This window comes from Pituophis catenifer, unplaced genomic scaffold (assembly GCF_029215685.1).
Source record: "Pituophis catenifer annectens isolate HBS135680 unplaced genomic scaffold, rPitCat1.0.hap2 SCAF_1, whole genome shotgun sequence".
Classification (NCBI taxonomy): domain Eukaryota; kingdom Metazoa; phylum Chordata; class Lepidosauria; order Squamata; family Colubridae; genus Pituophis; species Pituophis catenifer.
This window is the reverse complement of record NW_027256881.1, coordinates 89,469,684-89,489,379: the sequence shown is the minus strand read 5'-3', so window position 1 is coordinate 89,489,379 and position 19,696 is coordinate 89,469,684. Positions and strand designations below refer to the sequence as shown.

The 19,696-nt window shown below is 40.5% G+C and overlaps 1 protein-coding gene across 1 annotated transcript in view; it reads right to left on the bottom strand.

The window, feature by feature from the left end:
- Positions 1-844: 844 nt before the first annotated feature.
- The window catches only part of SLC2A12 (solute carrier family 2 member 12), a 28,223-nt gene continuing 9,371 nt past the window's right edge, over positions 845-19,696 (bottom strand). The window contains exons 2-5 of the mRNA XM_070952452.1: positions 11,677-13,008; positions 6,134-6,256; positions 5,377-5,509; positions 845-2,222 (exon numbers count right to left, since the gene is read on the bottom strand). Coding sequence (XP_070808553.1) covers positions 2,117-2,222; positions 5,377-5,509; positions 6,134-6,256; positions 11,677-13,008 — 1,694 coding nt within the window. The 3' untranslated portion in view covers positions 845-2,116. The remainder of the gene's footprint in view (positions 2,223-5,376; positions 5,510-6,133; positions 6,257-11,676; positions 13,009-19,696) is intronic.

Below are 19,696 nucleotides of genomic sequence, written 5' to 3'. Positions count from 1 at the left end.
GAAATATTTCCAGCCAGAGAATTGCTGGGAGGAAATAAGTAATAGAGGTTTTCAGATTTTCCTCCTTGGTGGTTGTAATGCAACTGGCAAAAACATGCTGTTTCTTTTGCACGTGAGGGTACATAACACTGGATAAAGCCTCCAATTGCCTTATGTCACATCTGGACTTTGAACCTGCTAAGACTAATAATTTTGGTAATTATTTAAGGCTGATGTAACCTCTAGTCTGTACAATCTAAAAGAGAGAAGTTATATTCAAGCATAACAGCGAACCGTAGTTCAACAGTACCAGGATATGTCTTGAAAAGCCTCAAGTTCTTATCCGTTCTGCTCATTCCGTAGTGTGAACATAAATAGGAAACTGGAAGTCCTTATTTCTTGCCTTCAACTAGCCCAGCATATTGCTAGGTCAGAACACTGAAGAGCTGCGTTGACTCAGATCAATGGCCTTGCAAAGGCCAGTGTTCCTGTACAATAGCCAACAAATGCCTGTGGAAAGGCCACCCACAGCAGTGAGCGCAAAACTTCCCACCATTCAACTCTATTGAATGGCCTTGATTTCTAATACCACAGTTCAGGCACAGATGTTCTCAATATCCATCATGATTTTTATCCTTACTCATCCTTATTTTAAGATACAGTATAAAGCTTCCACTTCCTCTCGGGACCCTTTCTCATTTTGCTTGCCCTGTGCTATATTTTTTTTTTTTTTTTGAGTTCTACAACAGACAAATCACAACAAAACATGATTTAAACCATCTGGCTTTGAATACCGGTTTGCTTTAAAAAATATACAACTCTCTGCTTTTTTAAAAAAATGCCATACAAAGGTCAATGCCACTTGAAAAAGAAAGGAAAATGTTTAATTTAAACCGCAAATGAGATTTTTCATCTCCAGGAAGAAAGGGAAGTTTTCAGATAAGCTTGTGCAAGTACTAGAACTCTAAACCACAATTGAATACTATATTCAAATTTAACCACAGCTTCCTATATCCAGATCTTGCCATTTGCCCAGATTTAATGACCTTAGGGTAGATTTTCTTAGGCAGCTGTTATAGATTGCCAAGCAGGTAGTCCTCAGGTTATGATAACTCAATGGGACTGGAATTTCTGTCACTAGTAATGTCAAAGTGTGAAGTTATGTGACTGCATTGCTAAGTAATGGCAATCCCCGCAGTCCCAACTGCTGTCTTAACCCCAGAATGACACAGGTTATTAAACAAGGATCTCACATGATTACAACATGAGAACAGGAGAGGCAAGCAGGCCGGCAGGTGAGAGCTACAGGTGGATAGGTACCATGGGCAGACAGTATTGAGCATTGGCAGGTGGGTGTCCCGGGGAGGCACAGGAGGGTAAGAAGGTGCCACGGGCAGGTGCTACAGAGCATGGCTATGGGAGCAATTTGTGATTTTCCCTGCCAGTTTCCCAATTGACTTTCCTTGTAGGAAGCAGGCAGAAAAAGTTACAAATGGAAATCATGTGACTGCAAGATACTGCAACTGATTTAATTGCAAGCCGGTTGCCAAGGGTCCAAATCACGATCACGTGACCACAAAAATGCTGCAACAGCCACAACTTCAAGGATGAGTCACAAGTTCGGTGCTGTCATAACTTTGAATGGTTGCTGAACAAGTGGACATAACCGGAGTGCTACCTGTGATGCCGTTTGTGTGTTTGTGACTTTGCACGAAGCAATAGGCAGTCTTTCCTTTTAAAGAGCTTGGCTAATAGGCCTACAAAGGATGGGTACAGTTGCACAGGTCTGCTGAGCATGACTAAAATATTTTACTCTCTTCTTAAAGAGAAGTTTGCACAAATTTCTCATCTTTGTATAATTGGCTATATTACGTTCATGGTTTTTTTTTTTTAATTTATTTCCATAGAAATATCCTTAGTTTGACAGCTCTGTGTTTAAAATGTGCAAATTCATTATTTCATAACATTCACTGACCAAAAAGTCCTCTAAAATAAAAAATCAGAGAAAGCTAATTTAGAGTAAGACGCTAAAGCATTCAGATGTAGCGGCAGGATTTCTATGAATTCTACCATCTTGTCCATTACGAAAGCTAACTCTTCTGGTCTTAGTGACTCAAGCATCTGCCTCTGCTTCTGCCTAGAAGAACTGTTCATTGGCGCCTTTATTAGAAAGTTCTATAGCTGAGCCAATCAGTTGGTCTTGCTGCTGGCCCATCCAACAAAAAGGATTCTTGCCGTGCTTTCTGAAAAAGAGGAAACATTTTCAGCACAATCTTTAACATAAGGTTCAGCATTTACTCCTAAACGCACAGATCCTCAACCCTTGGGGTATTATGACCCTTAAAATACTTAATGAATTTGTGTGACACTCTTTTACAGTCTCACCTTGCCTCTGTTCCAAAGCAGCTTTTTCCTAGGGGATGTCAAACTGGCTCCCCATTGCAAAACTGTTTTCTGCAAGAGGTCCAATGCCCAGGCTGCCTGGAGTGAATGCGCACATTCACTACCAGGATCCAGCATCAAATCCAGGAAAAGTCATCCCTGAAGGGCCTATGACAATTCGCCCTTGCCACAGCAAACTCCCCACAGCTAACATGCCATGGCCTACTTGCCGTGGTCAGCTCACTGCAGGACAACTCGCCATGGCCAACTTGCTGCAGGGCAAGAGTTACACTAATATCAAAGAAATGGTGGAACAGAATCATTAAAGAAGGGATGCAAAAGGAGGGACAGAATGAAATGGGAATGACAAAAATTAAAATTATTTTGTATTTATTTAAAATAATTAAATAGAATTGTTAAATTGTCCCGCAGCAAGTTGTCCCATGGAGAGTTGGCTGTGGCAAGTTAGACATGGCGGATTGCCCGCAGCAAGCTGACTGTGGTAAGTTGTCCCATTCTGTCCATGGAAGAGGAGAGTGATGAAGACTCTGCCAAGTTGCCTTGAGTAGTGGTCAATAGCAGGTTCGGATCTTGCAAGAGCTGCTGGTATGAAGTCAAAGAAGGGGAACCCAGCACTAAGATCCCATGCATGGTCTGGTCCAGCCAGAGTGGGAGTGTGACACACACACACAGCCCACTTGCAACCGTTAGTTTGGGAAGCTTTGCCTTGAGACCCTGGGTTCCAACTTGGATGGGAAAATGTACCTTTACATATTATCAAACTCTCTGTCCTATCTGATTTTATTTAAGACTCTTCTATATTAAAAAAAAAAAAAATCAACAGGAACTAGAATGGACCGAAGCATCAGGAATCAATTTCCAGCAATACTTTTATTTCCATTAATGTTTCTGAACTCTCAGAAGAATTCCTAGAAAATAAAATGATGGGTGGCTACAGTTTTGCTTGCTTTCTGGTATATGGGCCATGGTTGGTGTGACCAACTATTTTGTAGAAATGCAAATAAGCTTTCAAAATTCCAGAAGTATGCATTGGTCCAAAAATGTTGGGTAGCAGTTGGGATTAGCTTTGCTTTTTGTCCTTTCCCATGCTATGTCAGCAGCTCAGAAGTTATTAGATGGAATATTTATATCATGATAAGCATCGCACACAATTCTTTTTCAAAAGAATACTGATATACTGTATACCTAACAGCTTTCCTCAAGCTGGTACCCTCTAGATATTGGGTATTTCAATTTCCCAAATATATAGTCAGCACCATCTTTGTACAGAATACTTCATGATACGTTTAAGATTTTAAATAGAAGATCTAAAAATGTCATTTTTATCTATGCAAGTAAATTCTAAAATAGCTACATTTTAGTATACATATTCACATGTTTTGCTTGACTAACATAAAACCGTTTGCTCTCTACCCCTTTTAAACACTTGAAGACTTTGTATTCAAGTTTTTGCAAGGGACACATTGCCATGACACAGCGCACACAGGCTGATGAAGGGCATCAAATTCTTGAAGTTCAGTGCTTACATTTCTTGCTTAAAGCAGGGCTACTGCAGCTATTATTTCCCTAGCTTCCCAGTTCAAATTAAAGCTATCATATTGTTCTGCGACAGTGTCTTTTCTGACGTCCAATTGAGGCTTCTGTACACATAATTTTCAAGCAGTGAAGATTATGTCTACAGAAGCTTTCTGAAAGTATTGAAATAGACTTCCCGCAAACAAAAATGACCTATGCTATCTCAGAAGGCCAACTATGTTGCCTCCACAATATAACTTGCCCTATTGAAAGAAATTAAGAGTGTCTTACACAACCCAACTTTCTATAAATGTTAAAACTACAAACCTAAAAACAATCAATCAAAAATAGCAGTAATAATAATAATAATAATAATAATAATAATAATAATAATATCATCTTTGCAACAATACTGCTATTAAGACATTTGTCCAGTTTCAAGAGAGGCTTTCAAAGAGGCCTATTTGAATGTCACCTTCTTTCACATTGTTTTAAAAGGCCAAATGTGGACAGAAAAGCTATGGGCACAATGGAGAACTTCCCGGTTTGGAAATCGGGGCAGTGACGGCATGCTTGCATAACTTGTGGGGGTAGCTGGCAATTCTATTCACTCATAGTCTGACATTATTTTCTATTTACTGCAAAATATGTCACCACTTGTCCACTAGACCAGGGATCCCCAACTCCTGGACCGTATATCGGCATCGGGCCATGGCATGCCAGAAACCAGGCTGTGCAAACAAGCGCAACCCTATCTGTGGGATGCAGGCAGCACACGAAACCACGCCCACTCTGGTCTGTGGAAAAACCTCTCTTCACGGAACCGGCCCTTGGTGCCCAAAATGTTGGGGGCCACTGCACTAGACATCAGCTGTTCTCCTATTTCAGAGAATCATCAAAACATAAAACTATGGTGTAGCCATGAGTGTAGCCATGTTCAAGCCTACAACAATCACCATCTGTAACTTTAAGTGTTATAAATCCAGAGCTGTGTGGTGACTTTTTCCCCGGAGTCAAATAAATCATTAATTATACTACAGATAGCCTTCGGCTTACAACAATTTGTTTAGTGACCGTTCAAAGTTATAGCAGCACTGAAAAGTGACTTATGGCCAGTTTTCACAGTTATGACCCTTGTAGCATTCCTATGGTCATGTGATCAAAATTCAGATGCTTGGCAATTAGTAATTCCTATTTATGACGGTTGCCGTGTCCTGGGGGGAGGGGTCATGTGATCTCCTTTTGCGTCCTTCTGAGAAGCAAAGTCAATGGGGAACCTAGATTCACTTAGCAACAGTTTGACTAATTTAACAACTACAGTGATTCACTTAACAACTGTGGCAAGAAAGGTCGTAAAATGGGGCAAAGTCACTTAACAAATGAAATTTTGGGGTCAGTTGTGATCGTAAATCGAGGACTACCTGTAATACACTTGTATATAAAGAAGTACAATATATGTGCATATTGCTTTGTACTTACTGTTTTGCCAGTTCCATGGATATTTGCTCTAAAGAATATCCTTTTGTCTCTGGTATGCAGATAATGACAAAAGCTAATGATGCTAGGCTCATCAGGGCATAAATGAAACATATCCAGGGTAAGCCAAGTAGGTCTAAAAAGAATAAAAATGGTTTGACTCAGATACTTTAGTATACTTTATATACTTCAGATAATTCATAGACAAACAATTTGAGGCTACCCAAGATTTGCTATAACATATAAATCTTAGTACACAGGAAAACAGCAACGACAAAACCAATTCAACATTGAAAAATATTCAACAAACATTCTAGATGTTTTATCTTCAACGTATAGAAATTATTAGCTTACAAAACAAAACCTTATAGCAGATACCAGAAAGGATATTATGAAATATTTAAAAATACTACTTGATTGTCCATTTCCTTGGACATAATGGGTAATGACTATTTTCTCTCTTTTACTTTACTTTCATTCTAAGAGTGATTTTGTCATATAATACTAAAAATATCCTTCTGTCTACAGAAGTCCTCTAGTCCAACTCCCTGCCTAGACTAGGAATCCTCATACTATCTCAGACAAATGGTTGTCCACACTTCGTTGAAAACCTCCAGCAATGAAGCATCCACAAATGTTTGGACTTTCCCAGATTCTTGGAATTCTGCTCAAATATGCATCAATTCATCTTATTTTTAAAGGATTACACCAAGAGGAGAGAAAGGCTGATTATGTAATTCCCCAGCCACAGCAGACTTACTTGTTACAGTCAAAAATGTTGATGAGATAAGGAGATTAACCCCCCAATTGACGCTTGATGTGAAAGCAATTGCTCTTCCTCTGATCCCTCCAGGAAATATTTCACTTAACACCAACCAAGACACTGAAATCAAAAAACAAAATCAGTTTAGCTAGTCAGGTTTCACATTCTTCTACCCTGATCTTATACTTCATAGTCCCATTAAATTTCAGATTCTCAACTATAGCAGAGGTTCTAGAAGCCGCAGAAGGAAGAGACCCACAGATAATAAAATTGGAACGTTTATTTTAAAAGGAGGTACTTTTTAAAAAAGTCACATAAATGATCCATTAAAAAAAAACAGCATTCCATTCAAGCACGAACTATTTGGATACTGTGATTAAAATATGAAAATAAAGCAGCTTATAGTCTCCATATGGTAAACAATGTTTTTTTTGTTCCAGGTCTTAAACAACAACCTGACTTTCTCCTTTATGTGTCTTGAAACACATAAACACCTTATATAAGGTGACTTATATAAAAGATGCTACTCAATATCCTTGAAGGACTTCCCAAGTAGGCATGGAGACCAAATGAAAGCCTTCTGATTTATCGTCTCCATTGACTTAACTGAATTAGTTATATTTGCTGATCAGGTACAATGATTCTTTTCTAAACATGTATCTGGGACACCCATTTGATTTGATTTTAGATGTTAAACACTGCCATCATAATGCTTGATTGCTTAGTTGCAATCTAAATTAAAGTAAAGCCGCTGGGCGAGATCATCCGTGGCTTTGGGGTGAGATACCACCAGTACGCTGATGACACCCAGCTGTACATCTCCACCCCAGGCCACCCCAACGATGCCCTTGAAGTGATGTCCCAGTGCCTGGAGGCTGTGCGGATCTGGATGGGGAGGAACAGGCTCAAGCTCAACCCTTCCAAGACTGAGTGGCTGTGGCTCCCGGCATCCCGATATAGTCAGTTGACTCCGTCACTGACTAGTGGGGGCGAGTCTTTGGCCCCCACTGAAAGGGCTCGCAATCTGGGAGTCCTCCTGGATAGGCAGCTGTCTTTGGAGGAACATCTGACGGCTGTTACCAGGGGGACCTTTTATCAGGTTCGCCTGATTCGCCAATTGCGGCCCTTTCTTGATCGGGATTCCTTGTGCACAGTCACTCACGCCCTCGTCACCTCTCGCCTTGACTACTGCAACGCTCTCTACATGGGGCTCCCCTTGAAGAGCACCCGGAGGCTCCAGCTGGTCCAGAATGCAGCAGCGCGGGTAGTGATGGGAGCAACATGGCGCTCCCATGTAACACCGCTCCTGCGCGAGCTGCACTGGCTCCCGGTGGTCTTCCGGGTGCGCTTCAAGGTGTTGGTTATCACCTTTAAAGCGCTCCATGGCATAGGGCCTAGCTATCTCCGAGATCGCCTGCCGCCATCGTCCCATGCGCTCCCACAGAGAGGGCCTCCTCAGGGTGCCATCAGCTAATCAATGCAGGCTGGTGACCCCCAGATTCCTCTGGAATCAGTTGCCCCCAGAGATAAGGAGAATCCAAGACCTTAGCGCCTTCCGCCGTGCCCTTAAAACCCACTTTTTCCAGCAAGCCGGGCTGGCTTAAGAAGAAATTTTAAATGTTTTAATTGGTTTGTATTTTTAATTTTGGGCCAAATTTATATATATTTTAATTGTTTTTAATATTTGTATTCCATGTTTTTTTAATTCTGGCTGTACACCGCCCTGAGTCCTCAGGGAGAAGGGCGGTATATAAATTTAAAATAAAATAAAAAATAAAATAAAATAAAATAAATTAATGACTATCCTCCTCCCCATTTCCACTGTTTTTACCTGTTTTGAGTCACCCAGAGTCACTCAGATGAAATAGATATAACAAATTGAATAAATTATGCTTAGTCAGATAGTCAGCAAGGTATTTAGACTAGATTTGGTATTTTCTTCCACCTATCAAGTCCTTCTCAAGGACCAGGATAGGTAGATGTTGCTGTTTATTAATATTAAAATTAGGACACAAGCTGTTCCAAGTAAAGCTGCCTTCTGCAAATGATGGTGATTTTGTCAGTGCCAATGGTGTTCAAGTTGTCTTCCAGATGTTGTAGAAATCATTATTATCTAATTTTCCTTAACTGAGGAACAGTAACATCTCAAAATTAGCTACCTTTAAGTTAAGCTGCTAAATGGCATAGTGTCAACTTCGAGCCAAACCTGGCTGCAGCCATCTTTCTGTTCCTCAGTTGCCACACAGAGGGGGAAGGAGATTGGAAAGCATTACTAGACACAACGAAGAGCTTTCTCATGAGAACCAAGGTCATCTCCACTGGCAGCAGATAAGGTTGGGGAAGGAGTCCCTGAAGAGGCCACCAATTAACTCAATTGGCCAAGGTGACCTGACACCTGGGGATGGGGTTATTTCCTAGTTTAATTATACTAAAGCCACGGGAAAGATTTATAATTGGTTTTCCATTGAAGCTGTGTTGATATGATGTACTCAATAAACAGGACCTTTGAGAAGAAGCCAAGTCTCAGAGTTCTGATTTGCTTGGGTTCATTAGTCAGAACCTTGACACATAGATAATTTCCAAATAAAGATCTCAATCTTAAGAAGGCAGCAAGATCAGTTCACTTGCTCTTGCTCCCATACTGTTCCATCACTTTTGAGGCTTCTATCCTTGTTCTGTTCTGGGGAAAAGTTCTTGTGCAGAAAGAGGGGGCATGAGGCCCTATACGGTAGCCTCAAACACAGTCCAGGTCTCTAGAAATTCAAGTACGACTTTAGTTTGGAATGAGGCAATATTAATTAAAAAAAAGCAGAATATAACAATGCCCCACCCTGTCTGTGGCTTTGATTCATTGTCACTGAGCATTTGAAGCAAGTACCATATTTTTCAGTGTGTAAGACACACTTCCCACCCCCCAAAAAAAGTGGGTGGAAATGTCTGTGCGTCTTATACAGTGAATGTTGCTGAAGCCCCGCCCACACGCCGCCCCCTACCCTTTGGTCTCTGCCTCCCAGCAATTTACCTCCTTGCAGCAAATAGCAAACAGCCTGTCAGCTTCAGCACAGCCTGATTTAGCACAAGCAGCTGATTGGCAGCTGGATCGGCCTCCTGGAACATTGCCTATCAGCTGTTCCAGGCTGCAGGGATCGCCACTGCCCATCACTCCTGTCACTGCCCATCGCTACTACCACCTATTGCCACCTTCACTCGTCCTGTTTTTGGCCTCCACACATCCCATTTTCAGCCTTCGTGTGCCCCATTTTTGGCATTTGCGCATCTCATTTTTGGCGTGCAAGGCTGAAAACGGGACGCACAAGGCCAAAAACAGGACAAGCAGAAGCTGAAAATGGGGCATGCGAAGGCGGTGATAGGTGGCAGCAGCAATGGGCTGTGATGGGAGTGACGGGCGATGGTGATCCCTGAAGCCTGGAACAGGTGATAGGCAGTATTCCAGGAGGCTGATCCAGCCGCCAGTCAGCTGCTTGTGCTAAATCAAGTTGTGCTAAAGCTGACCAGGCTGTTTGCTGTTTGCTGCAAGGAGGTAAATTGCTGGGAGGCAGAGGCAGATTTTTTCCCCTTTGTTTTCCTCCCCAAAAGCTAGGTGCGTCTTATACTTTGGAGCATCTTATAGTCAGAAAAATACGGTAATCCTACCAACACAACATACTAAAGCAGCAAAGTTTGTGTTAGTACATTTTTTCACATCTATTATTCAGAACAGGCCAAGCCTGTTCTTGTTTGGTTTTCAGCAGCCTTCCTTGCAGACGGATCTTTCACATTGATAATTGTAATTCAGGCATTTCTCAAAGTAGAATTTATTTAAAAAGTGAAAGGAAGAGTTTAATCAATGTTGGATATTTAAGCTACCATTCTATTCATTACATCTAATCTACTAAAGGCTCTGAAGAAAGAACAGACAGACATTTTAGGTTTTCATTCCACCTGATGCTCTGAAATTCTACAATGGAATCCAAAGATAATGAACCAAAAGGTTTCTTAGGATTTTAGGAAATCTGAGTCACAGAGGCCAAAAAATTACTAACAATTACAAACAAAGAAATTCTTCATTTTTGACAGTATTGATGTATGCATTCGTTAGCTGCTAATAATTTAGAACAATCTAACCTAAAATAGAAAGCAGAAAGGAGCTGCTGGATTTAATTTAATTACATTTAAGAATGCAAAACCGATTTTAAAAACCCTCTTATTCCATTTACTTTCTATGTAACACGAACAAGAACAAAACTGGTCAGCCGCCCATTTGTTTATCATGGTTTTTACAAGGCAAAAAGAGCTTTCTATTACAAACCAATCAATGTCTTTTTAAGAGTCTACTTTGCTTCACACATAACCCTGAGTCATAAACCATTAACTACAATCCAAAATATCTTAATGTCGCATTATTTTCAAGTAGATCACATAATGGCTGACTATGATATGTGCACCAGCCACCGGTACCATTTCACCTTGTGTCCACAGTGATGCAAAGGTAGGAGGTGTAGATTTGATTAGGAGATAGCAACATGCCCTGGAGTATTAATATTCCTGAGGAAATCTTCCTTGAAGTCAGCCAAGTTCCCTGCCCTATCTAAATTCTATTTATTTTGGTCAAGATGTTTTAAATAAAAAATATAATAATGCTATATAAAGCACAGCATTATTTAAGACATTCATTTAATGCCTTTTTTTTCAAAATGCCTTTGGCACAACATAGCCCATCCCTAGGCCAATAAAAGGTAAATGGCTGCAATCCAATCTTTGATTAGAAGCTTATCCCCTTAATCTGGGAAAAAGCAATGGTACACAGAGGTTAAGCACATGTTCCAGGAGCTAGAGGAAATAATGGGATATGATATCACTAGCTTGTTTTCAAATAAATTGATGTTTTGTGACTGGCCATGTTCATAATGGCAACCATTCTTTAAATTAATCTACGGTAACCAGCCAAAACATATTCTTAAACTATAAAATGTATTCTCCAACCTAAATGTATTGTTTACTAATGAAACAGACACTGTAGCAGAAGAAGCTTCTGAGGGCCAAACAAGGTGTGATACAGTCAGCAATTACATTTATCTTTCACCTGGGTCAGTGTTTCCCAACCTGACAACTCTAAGAGGTGTGACTTCATCTCCCAGTATTCCTTAGCCAGTAAGGCTGGGAAACATTGATCTGGGGAATCCAACTGCTTGCAAGCAAATCTATTTCCTGCAACGGTGGTTCTCAATCGTTTGTTCACCACAGACCCCCTTTAAATACCTTTTGTGGCCACGAACCACCAAGATTTAACTCAAGACTTAAATCATGAAATTTCTTCAAACTGTTGCATACCCCCTGTGACACTGTGCCTCCCACCCCCGGGACGGTCTGTGCATCACAGGTTGAGAACCACTGTCCTAGACATATCATAGTGTCTTGGCACATCAGCAAAGCTTTTGCTTTACAATTTTTGTTGTAAAACTTTCCTATTCAGTGACTTCAATCCAAGCATCTTAACACTACACCAAAATAGGAGGGAAAGCAATATAAGTAATACTTACTTGGTCCAAGTCCTATGGAGAAAGCTGCAACATAAACTAGCAAGCTAGCCAAAGATAGCCATTTCAGAAAGGGTTGCACCTTGGCCGATTCAACTGCAACCTGGGATTCTGTTTGCATTCTGACAAATGTTTTGTCTCCCACCAATGTTGTTCCGTTCTGATACTCGGGGCCAGCAATTTCATCCTTCCACCGGGAGGAACTTTTAACAGGTAAAGTCGTGCCAGCAAAACGTTCCTTAAAAGTTTCATTGGTGAAGGTCACTGTTCCTGCTCCCTGAAACAGAATCTCTTCCAAAGACTGATTTTTACAGACAGCGGTGACATTCACATGTATATTTTGCATCACTAATCCTAAGGTGATCAACGACACCGACATGAGGGATGAACCAATACAGAGAAATGTCTTGCTTCCTAAGTGGTCCACAAAAAAAATAGCTGGTATCGTACTGATCACTTTAACCACTCCAACCCCAGTTGAAGCCAAAGTAGCTGCTGCATTGCTCTGAAATCCAACTGATTTCAAAACAGTGGATGTGTAAAACAAGATATTGGGTTGTCCAGTTACTTGTACAAAAAAAACGAGAGTGATCCCTATCAGCAGCCGTGTTCTCATGTTGTCTTTGGAATGGAACAGATCCAGAAAATGATATTGGTGTTCATCTTTCAAGGAAGATTTGATCATGGTGAGTTCTTCGGTAGTGTCCGAAGTCGCCCTGAGTTTTCCAAGTACTTTACTAGCAGCTTCATCGAAACCTTTCATAACCAGAAAACGAGGACTGGGCAGAAGAAAATATAAAGCAACTATCTGTAAAACCCCCAGTGGAATAACAAGGCCGAACATGTACTTCCAGCCGTGAGAAACATTAGCAAAGGCATAATTTGAAATGTAGGCAAAGAGAATGCCCGTAACAATCATGAGTTCATTTAAAGACACAAGCAAACCTCTTCTGTGCTGCGGGGCAATCTCTGCGATATACACACATGTTGCAGTTGAAGAAAGGGAAACAGAAACCCCTATCACAATCCGCCCTACTATAAGTAGTCCATAGGAGGCAAAAATGATCAGAATCAGACTGCCCACAACTAGTAAAGCAGACGACAACATAATGGTAAATCGCCTCCCATATTTGTCTATCAGGATTCCACCAGTTACTGAAGCTAACAAGGCACCTACAAGAATTGTGCTTACAATTATTTCTTGTTCTCGGCATGAAAGTGTTAGGATGCTAGTTAGCTGAAGAAGAGCTCCAGAGATAACTGCAAGCTCATAACCCATCAAAAATCCACTGATGGCAGCAATGACAGATGACAGGAGAGTAAGCATTCCACAACCTGGAATTAAAGAATATAAGAAAAATGCATTTAGTTTTGTTGCATCAGTAAATGTATCTTAGAAACTATACTTTTCTATGATGCTCCAGCAGTTAAAATGGAGAATTGTATAAAAAGAGTTTTAAATAGATTAACTATTTTTATTTCAAAAACCAGGATGCTGCTGTATGAGGCCAGACAATTAAGAATTGGGCTAAGGAAACAGTTAGTCATGGTCAAGCTGTAGCAGAATTTTCTGGATCCCGAATGCAACCAGGGTCTGCTGATGAATGGAGTCCTATCCAGTATTACTGGTCATCAACAAAAATTCCATGACAGAATGTGCTGAGTTGAAATGGTGAATCTAGAACAGGGGTGTCAAACTCGTGTCGTCATGGCATTGTCACGTGACGATCGAGACTTTCCCCCCTCCGCTATGCTGGGTGGGGGCGAGGCTAGCACATGACGAATCCGGCCCGCCAGCCATGAGTTTGACACCCCTGATTTAGAGGGAGTATTCATAACAAAACATCTTTGATCTCCATAATCATTTTTTTTTGCCAAAACATGTAGCTATTTGGGATGCCAGAATAATGGACAACTGGAAACCTGAGAAATGGAGCTAATATCAAGGTACCATTTTATTATAAAAGTAATTGTTTTATTTTACGTTTTTTATTTTTTTTTAAATTTCCACAAGCTTTATTCATCCTTTAGATTTAAGATTTAGGAAAGGACCTAGGTTAACTATACTAGAACGAGTAAACTGCAACATGAATTCACATGAAGTTCCAATTGAAGTAATTTATGCAATGTTAAACTGTTCAGATAATACCTACCATACTATTTATTTGCATTTGGTTTTGGTTTTTTAACAAGGAAATCACAACACATCCCAGAAAAGTCATCATAGGTGAGACATAGAGACACATTGGTATAAAAACTATCCAAATAAAAGACTGCAAATGATTTTCCGTATTCTATCTCTCTCTCTCTCTTTCCCTCCTCACTCTCTATATATCTATAGTCTCTCTCTCTCTCTCTGTCCATCCATCCACACACACACACATTGTGTGTGTGTGTGTGTAAAGTTTAGCTCAAGCAGACTGTCTTGTAAGTCTTACGAACCTGCTTAACCATATGGCCTGAGGTTTGTACTGTTTATGATTTAAAAATTATTTCCTAAGTTTGCTGATAGTCCACACTACCTTGGATATTAACCAGTAGAAATTACTTTAGTTTCTTATTTTAAAGAAGAAACTCTGAATAAAAAAATTAAAATGCTATTTAACCATGCTAGTTGGACATAGGTTGAGACCAGGGGTGGGTTCTACTTACCTTTACTACCGGTTTGCAAAGGGAGTGTGTGCGTGTGCTCGCTTAGCTCTCGCGCTTCTGCACATGCGCAGATCATCAATTATGACGTTCGGGCGGGTGGGCAGAGCCTTCCGCCCCTTTTACTACCGGTTCTAAAGAACCGGACAGAACCGGGAGCAACCCACCACTGGTGAGACACATTTTAATATCCACTTTAAGTTGATCTTTCCAAGGACCAGAACGCGTGTTCCATTAATTGCATTGTTGTTAAACAATGGGCCCAGGAACAGTTACATGTCACCATGTTCATCATTAAGGAGGAGGGAGAGATTGAGATGCTCATTATTTTTAGAATAATGGCTGAAAACAGGTAACAGAAGAAGTTGATTAGCTTTTCATGCACCATTGCAATGTATTTTTAAGTAGGTAGTTATTCAAGACAGAGCCTGTACTCTTTGCTAGGCTTCTGCTTAAGATGTGTTAAATACACATTGGCTCCAAGTCTATTTTAATGATGAATTCCCTTAGATTTCCTTTCACTTGGTCTTTTTAAAATATCTCTTCCTACATTTCACTTTGTTTACTTTTGTTAGTCATAAGAAACTGTAACAGTCAATACATAAACCTGAACAGTAATTACAAAACATATTTTATTGACTTAATATTGCAAACCATTTTTAAGTGTGCATCTATTACACTAAAAGCAAATTACTTTTATATTTCTTATACTACCTGTTATTATCATTGTACATTTTATTAGCTATCAATTGAACTATTCACCATTTGACACAGTTTTGAAATGGCTTATTTATTTATTAAATAAGTGATATGCTGTTCACATCGCCATAGTGATTCAAAGTGATTAAAAAACAGTTTACAAAAATAACACCCCGATAATATAACACATGCCCAAGATCTAAAAATCATTCCACTTTCCAGTCAAATAAAGACAAGAACTAAGTAGAAGAAAGAAAGATGGAGCCTGATTGTCGTGCAAATAACATGACCTTGGCCCATGATGTAGAGCTATATAAGTGATGATGACATCTTTTAATTGTACTCAGAAACCCGCTGGAAGCCAGCACAGTTCTTGGGGATTTTAATGAGCATATTCGGAAACACTGAAAACTCCCAAATCCCTGCATGAAACCTTTTTTCATAGATGGTCCTTAGTGGAACTGTAACATTAGAAAAATTGCCGGTGTAGCAATGCTCTATGGCAGGGGTCTCCAACCTTGGCAACTTTAAGACTTGTAGATTTCAACTCCCAGAATTCCTCAGCCAGCTTTGCAAAGCTGGCTGAGGAATTCTGGGAGTTGAAGTCCACAAGTCTTAAAGTTGCCAAGGTTGGAGACCCCTGCTCTATGGCATTAGAAATTCTATGAGGAAAAGACGTTTAATTTGGTGTGGAACTTAAGGCACCAGGCTAGAAACCAAGTCACCGTAAATTCTAGATCCATCTTAGGCAGAGTTGGGCCGATCCCTCTCTCTCAGCCCATGACATCAGGCTCGGGTGACAAGCTGGTTAGTCAAATCTTGTTGTACCCAATGGATCAACACTCCATTGGAGGAAAAAAAAAAACACCCTGCACTTGCTGGAAAATGCCAGGAAGGAGAAAAAAAAATAGAAGTTCTAAAAAGTTCTATGGCATTAGAAAAACTTGCTGGTGTAGCAATGTATTGTCTGGATTCTCTTTCTTATCTCTCTGCTTGCTGCTGCCAACTATTTCATCATAGATGACAAAGCATATGATTTGGCTAGGTGAATCATGCTCTGGGAGGAGAAAGGCCAGCAATAAGGAAACAGGGTGGAAAATTGTAGTTGTCTACTCTGTCTAATTACACTGTAAATAACTAATGGAGAAAATGGAGATCACCAGAGACTTTGTTTGGGGGTGGCTGGGGGGGAAATCAGGTAAATGAAAAATTAACAATGGATAACTGGCACATATTTTAGTCAAGGTAATCAAGAACAGAAAATAAAATATATATAAAAAAGAATCAATATATAAAATCCAGATTAGGGCATACAGTATACTATTCTGCAAGTGATTCTAACTTTTAGGAGTGGGAATTATAGGCAGATGGCAAACATTTGGAAGAAAGTGAAAGGGATGTTGTCTAAAATGCTACTATGCAAGTAAGAAAAACATAATCTGTTTTTCATACATGTTCCAGTTTCCCATACATGTTACTTTATTAAAATCCACACATTTTGCAATTTATTTCATTAAATGCATTATAGCTGCCAATTCCAGCAGATTACTCATCGATTACACTGTCGATTCTTAAGACAGCAGGTACTGCAGAATTAAGCACTTAGAAATTAATAAAGTGCAAGGAAAATTGTTTTTCTTTATAATTTAAATTTCTGCCCAAATTCAACAATGACTCTTAGCAGCATACAAATTAACATACCTGAACTTTTTGTCACCCTTTTTTAGGACAGCTGAATTACAAAGGACCCATGCCGTCCCCTTTCCTTTCCTTTACAAGCAGATTCTTGATGGAAAACAACATCATCTTTTTACAATTATATGAAGCCTTGTGATTTATGCCTACTTTTTTTATTTCTATTATTAGAAGTTTACTAACATCTAAGCAATAAATTTAAAATGAAGGCACTTGCATTAGTTCTTGTATAAGCATGTTTAGTTGCGCAGGCTGACTTGGATTTCACATTTAAATTTACATTTGACATTTAGAACTCAGCTTTCCCCAACACACATATACTTACTGCATAGCTTTCTGAAAATATACACTTTAGAGGCTGAAGTGTGAAAAGGTTCTCCTGGACATGATCTAAATCTAAATTTCTTAAACGCACAGCAACAGAATTGTCCCAACTGCTGTGTTGCTTATACTGTTTATACTATTCCTCCCTTATTTGCTTTCTTCTTCTCCAGAGTGTTTTTGGTTTGAAAGACTAGAGCAGTGATGGCTAACCTTTTCTGGACTGAGTGCCCAAAGTTCATGCATGAGTGTGTGAATGTGCGCGTGCACGTCCGAACCCCCAAAATGCCATGCGTGCACGGCCCCCATGCATGTGCCCCACCCCATGCATATGCGCCGTCACATGTGCACTGCCCCATGCATGCGTGTGCACTCCCTGCACACGCCCCACCCCTGCACATGTGTGCATGCCCCCCCCACGCATGTGCAGCAGAGACCCAAAGACCAGCTGGCTGGCAGGAGGCACCCGTGCATGTGCGGCAGACCTGAACTGGGGCGAGTTTATGTGCCCGCAGAGAGGGCACTGTGTGCCATCTCTGGCACGCGTGCCGTAGGTTCGCCATCACAGGACTAGAGGGAGAATTTTGGTACTTCCAGCTTCTGTACAAGCCAAAGCTTTTTTTGAATCATTTTCTGCCTACTTTGATTTCTAATCTTTCCTTCAGCTGTTCCTGGGACCCACTCTTTCCTGAACCTCTTTGCAACTTAATTCAGTTGCTGGAGTCCTTAGCTCTACCTGAGTTTGAAACATGCTGCGGACATCTGCAGGCATTCCTAAGAGGGGGAATATTACCTGAGCAATCATTTAGTGAGACAATTGTTATAACTATAACAGAAAGGTGGTTTATGTACAGCAAATACAGTATACAAAGAGTCAAAATTTAACACCGAGTGAGATACCAGGAGTCATAAATATGGGCTCTATACATGTGAAGAAAAAGGCCCTTCAGATTAGCTGTCTCTTAGGCAGAATGATGAACAAAAAGAAGACAAACATGTCATCCTTCACTGTCTTTCTATGTGTTCTTTCCCTCTTTGAGTCAATAGGTCATGAGGTGCTGAAGAGTCAACAATCTCTAAGAGTTTGCAAAGATAGGTATGAAGATATACAGGTGAAACTCGAAAAATTAGAATATTGTGCAAAAGGTCATTTATTTCAGTAATGCAACTTAAAAGGTGAAACTAATATATGAGATAGACTCATTACATGCAAAGCGAGATGGTTCAAGCCTTGATTTGGCTTACAGCTCATGAAAACCCCAAATTCACAATTTCAGAAAATTAGAATATTACATGAAATCAATAAAACAAGGATTGTACATAGAACAATATTGGACCTCTAAAAAGTATAAGCATGCATATGTACTCAGTACTTGGTTTGGGCCCCTTTTGCATCAATTACTGCCTCAATGCGGCATGGCATGGATGCTATCAGCCTGTGGCACTGCTGAGGTGTTATGGAAGACCAGGATGCTTCAATAGCGGCCTTCAGCTCTTCTGCATTGTTTGGTCTCATGTCTCTCATCTTTCTCTTGGCAATGCCCCATAGATTCTCTATGGGGTTCAGGTCAGGCGAGTTTGCTGGCCAATCAAGCACAGTAATCCCATGGTCATTGAACCAGGTTTTAGTACTTTTGGCAGTGTGGGCAGGTGCCAAGTCCTGCTGGAAAATGAAGTCAGCATCCCCATAAAGCTCGTCTGCAGAAAGAAGCATGAAGCGCTCCAAAATCTCCTAGTAGACGGCTGCGTTGACCCTGGACTTAATGAAGCACAGTGGACCAATACCAGCAGATGACATGGCTCCCCAAATCAACACAGACTGTGGAAACTTCACACTGGACTTCAAGCATCTTGCAGTGTGTGCCTCTCCATTCTTCCTCCAGACTCTGGGTCCTTGGTTTCCAAATGAGATGCAAAAGTTGCTCTCATCAGAAAAGAGGACTTTGGACCACTGAGCAACAGACCAGTTCTTTTTTTCTTTAGCCCAGGTAAGACGCTTCTGACGTTATTTGTTGTTCAGGAGCGGCTTGACAAGAGGAATACATTTGAAGCCCATGTCCAGGATCCGTCTGTGTGTGGTGGCTCTTGATGCACTGACTCCAGCCTCAGTCCACTCCTTGTGAAAGTCCCCAACACTTTTGAATGGCCTTTTCCTGATAATCCTTTCCAGGCTGCGGTCATCCCTGCTGCTTGTGCACCTTTTTCTTCTACACTTTTCCCTTCCACATAACTTTCTATTAATGTGCTTTGATACAGCACTTTGGGAACATCCAACTTCTTTTGCAATGACCTTTTGAGGCTTTCCCTCCTTATGGAGGGTGTCAATGATGGTTTTCTGCACAACTGTCAGGTCAGCAGTCTTTCCCATGATTGTGATTCCTACCGAACCAGACTGAGAGACCATTTAAAGGCTCAGGAACCCTTTGCAGGTGTTATGGCTTAATTAGCTGATTAGAGTGGGACACTTTGAGCCTAGAATATTGAACCTTTTCACAATATTCCAATTTTCTGAGATTGTGAATTTGGGGTTTTCATGAGCTGTAAGCCATAATCATCAAAAGTATGACAAATCAAGGCTTGAACTATCTCGCTTTGTATGTAATGAGTCTATCTCATATATTAGTTTCACCTTTTAAGTTGCATTACTGAAATAAATGAC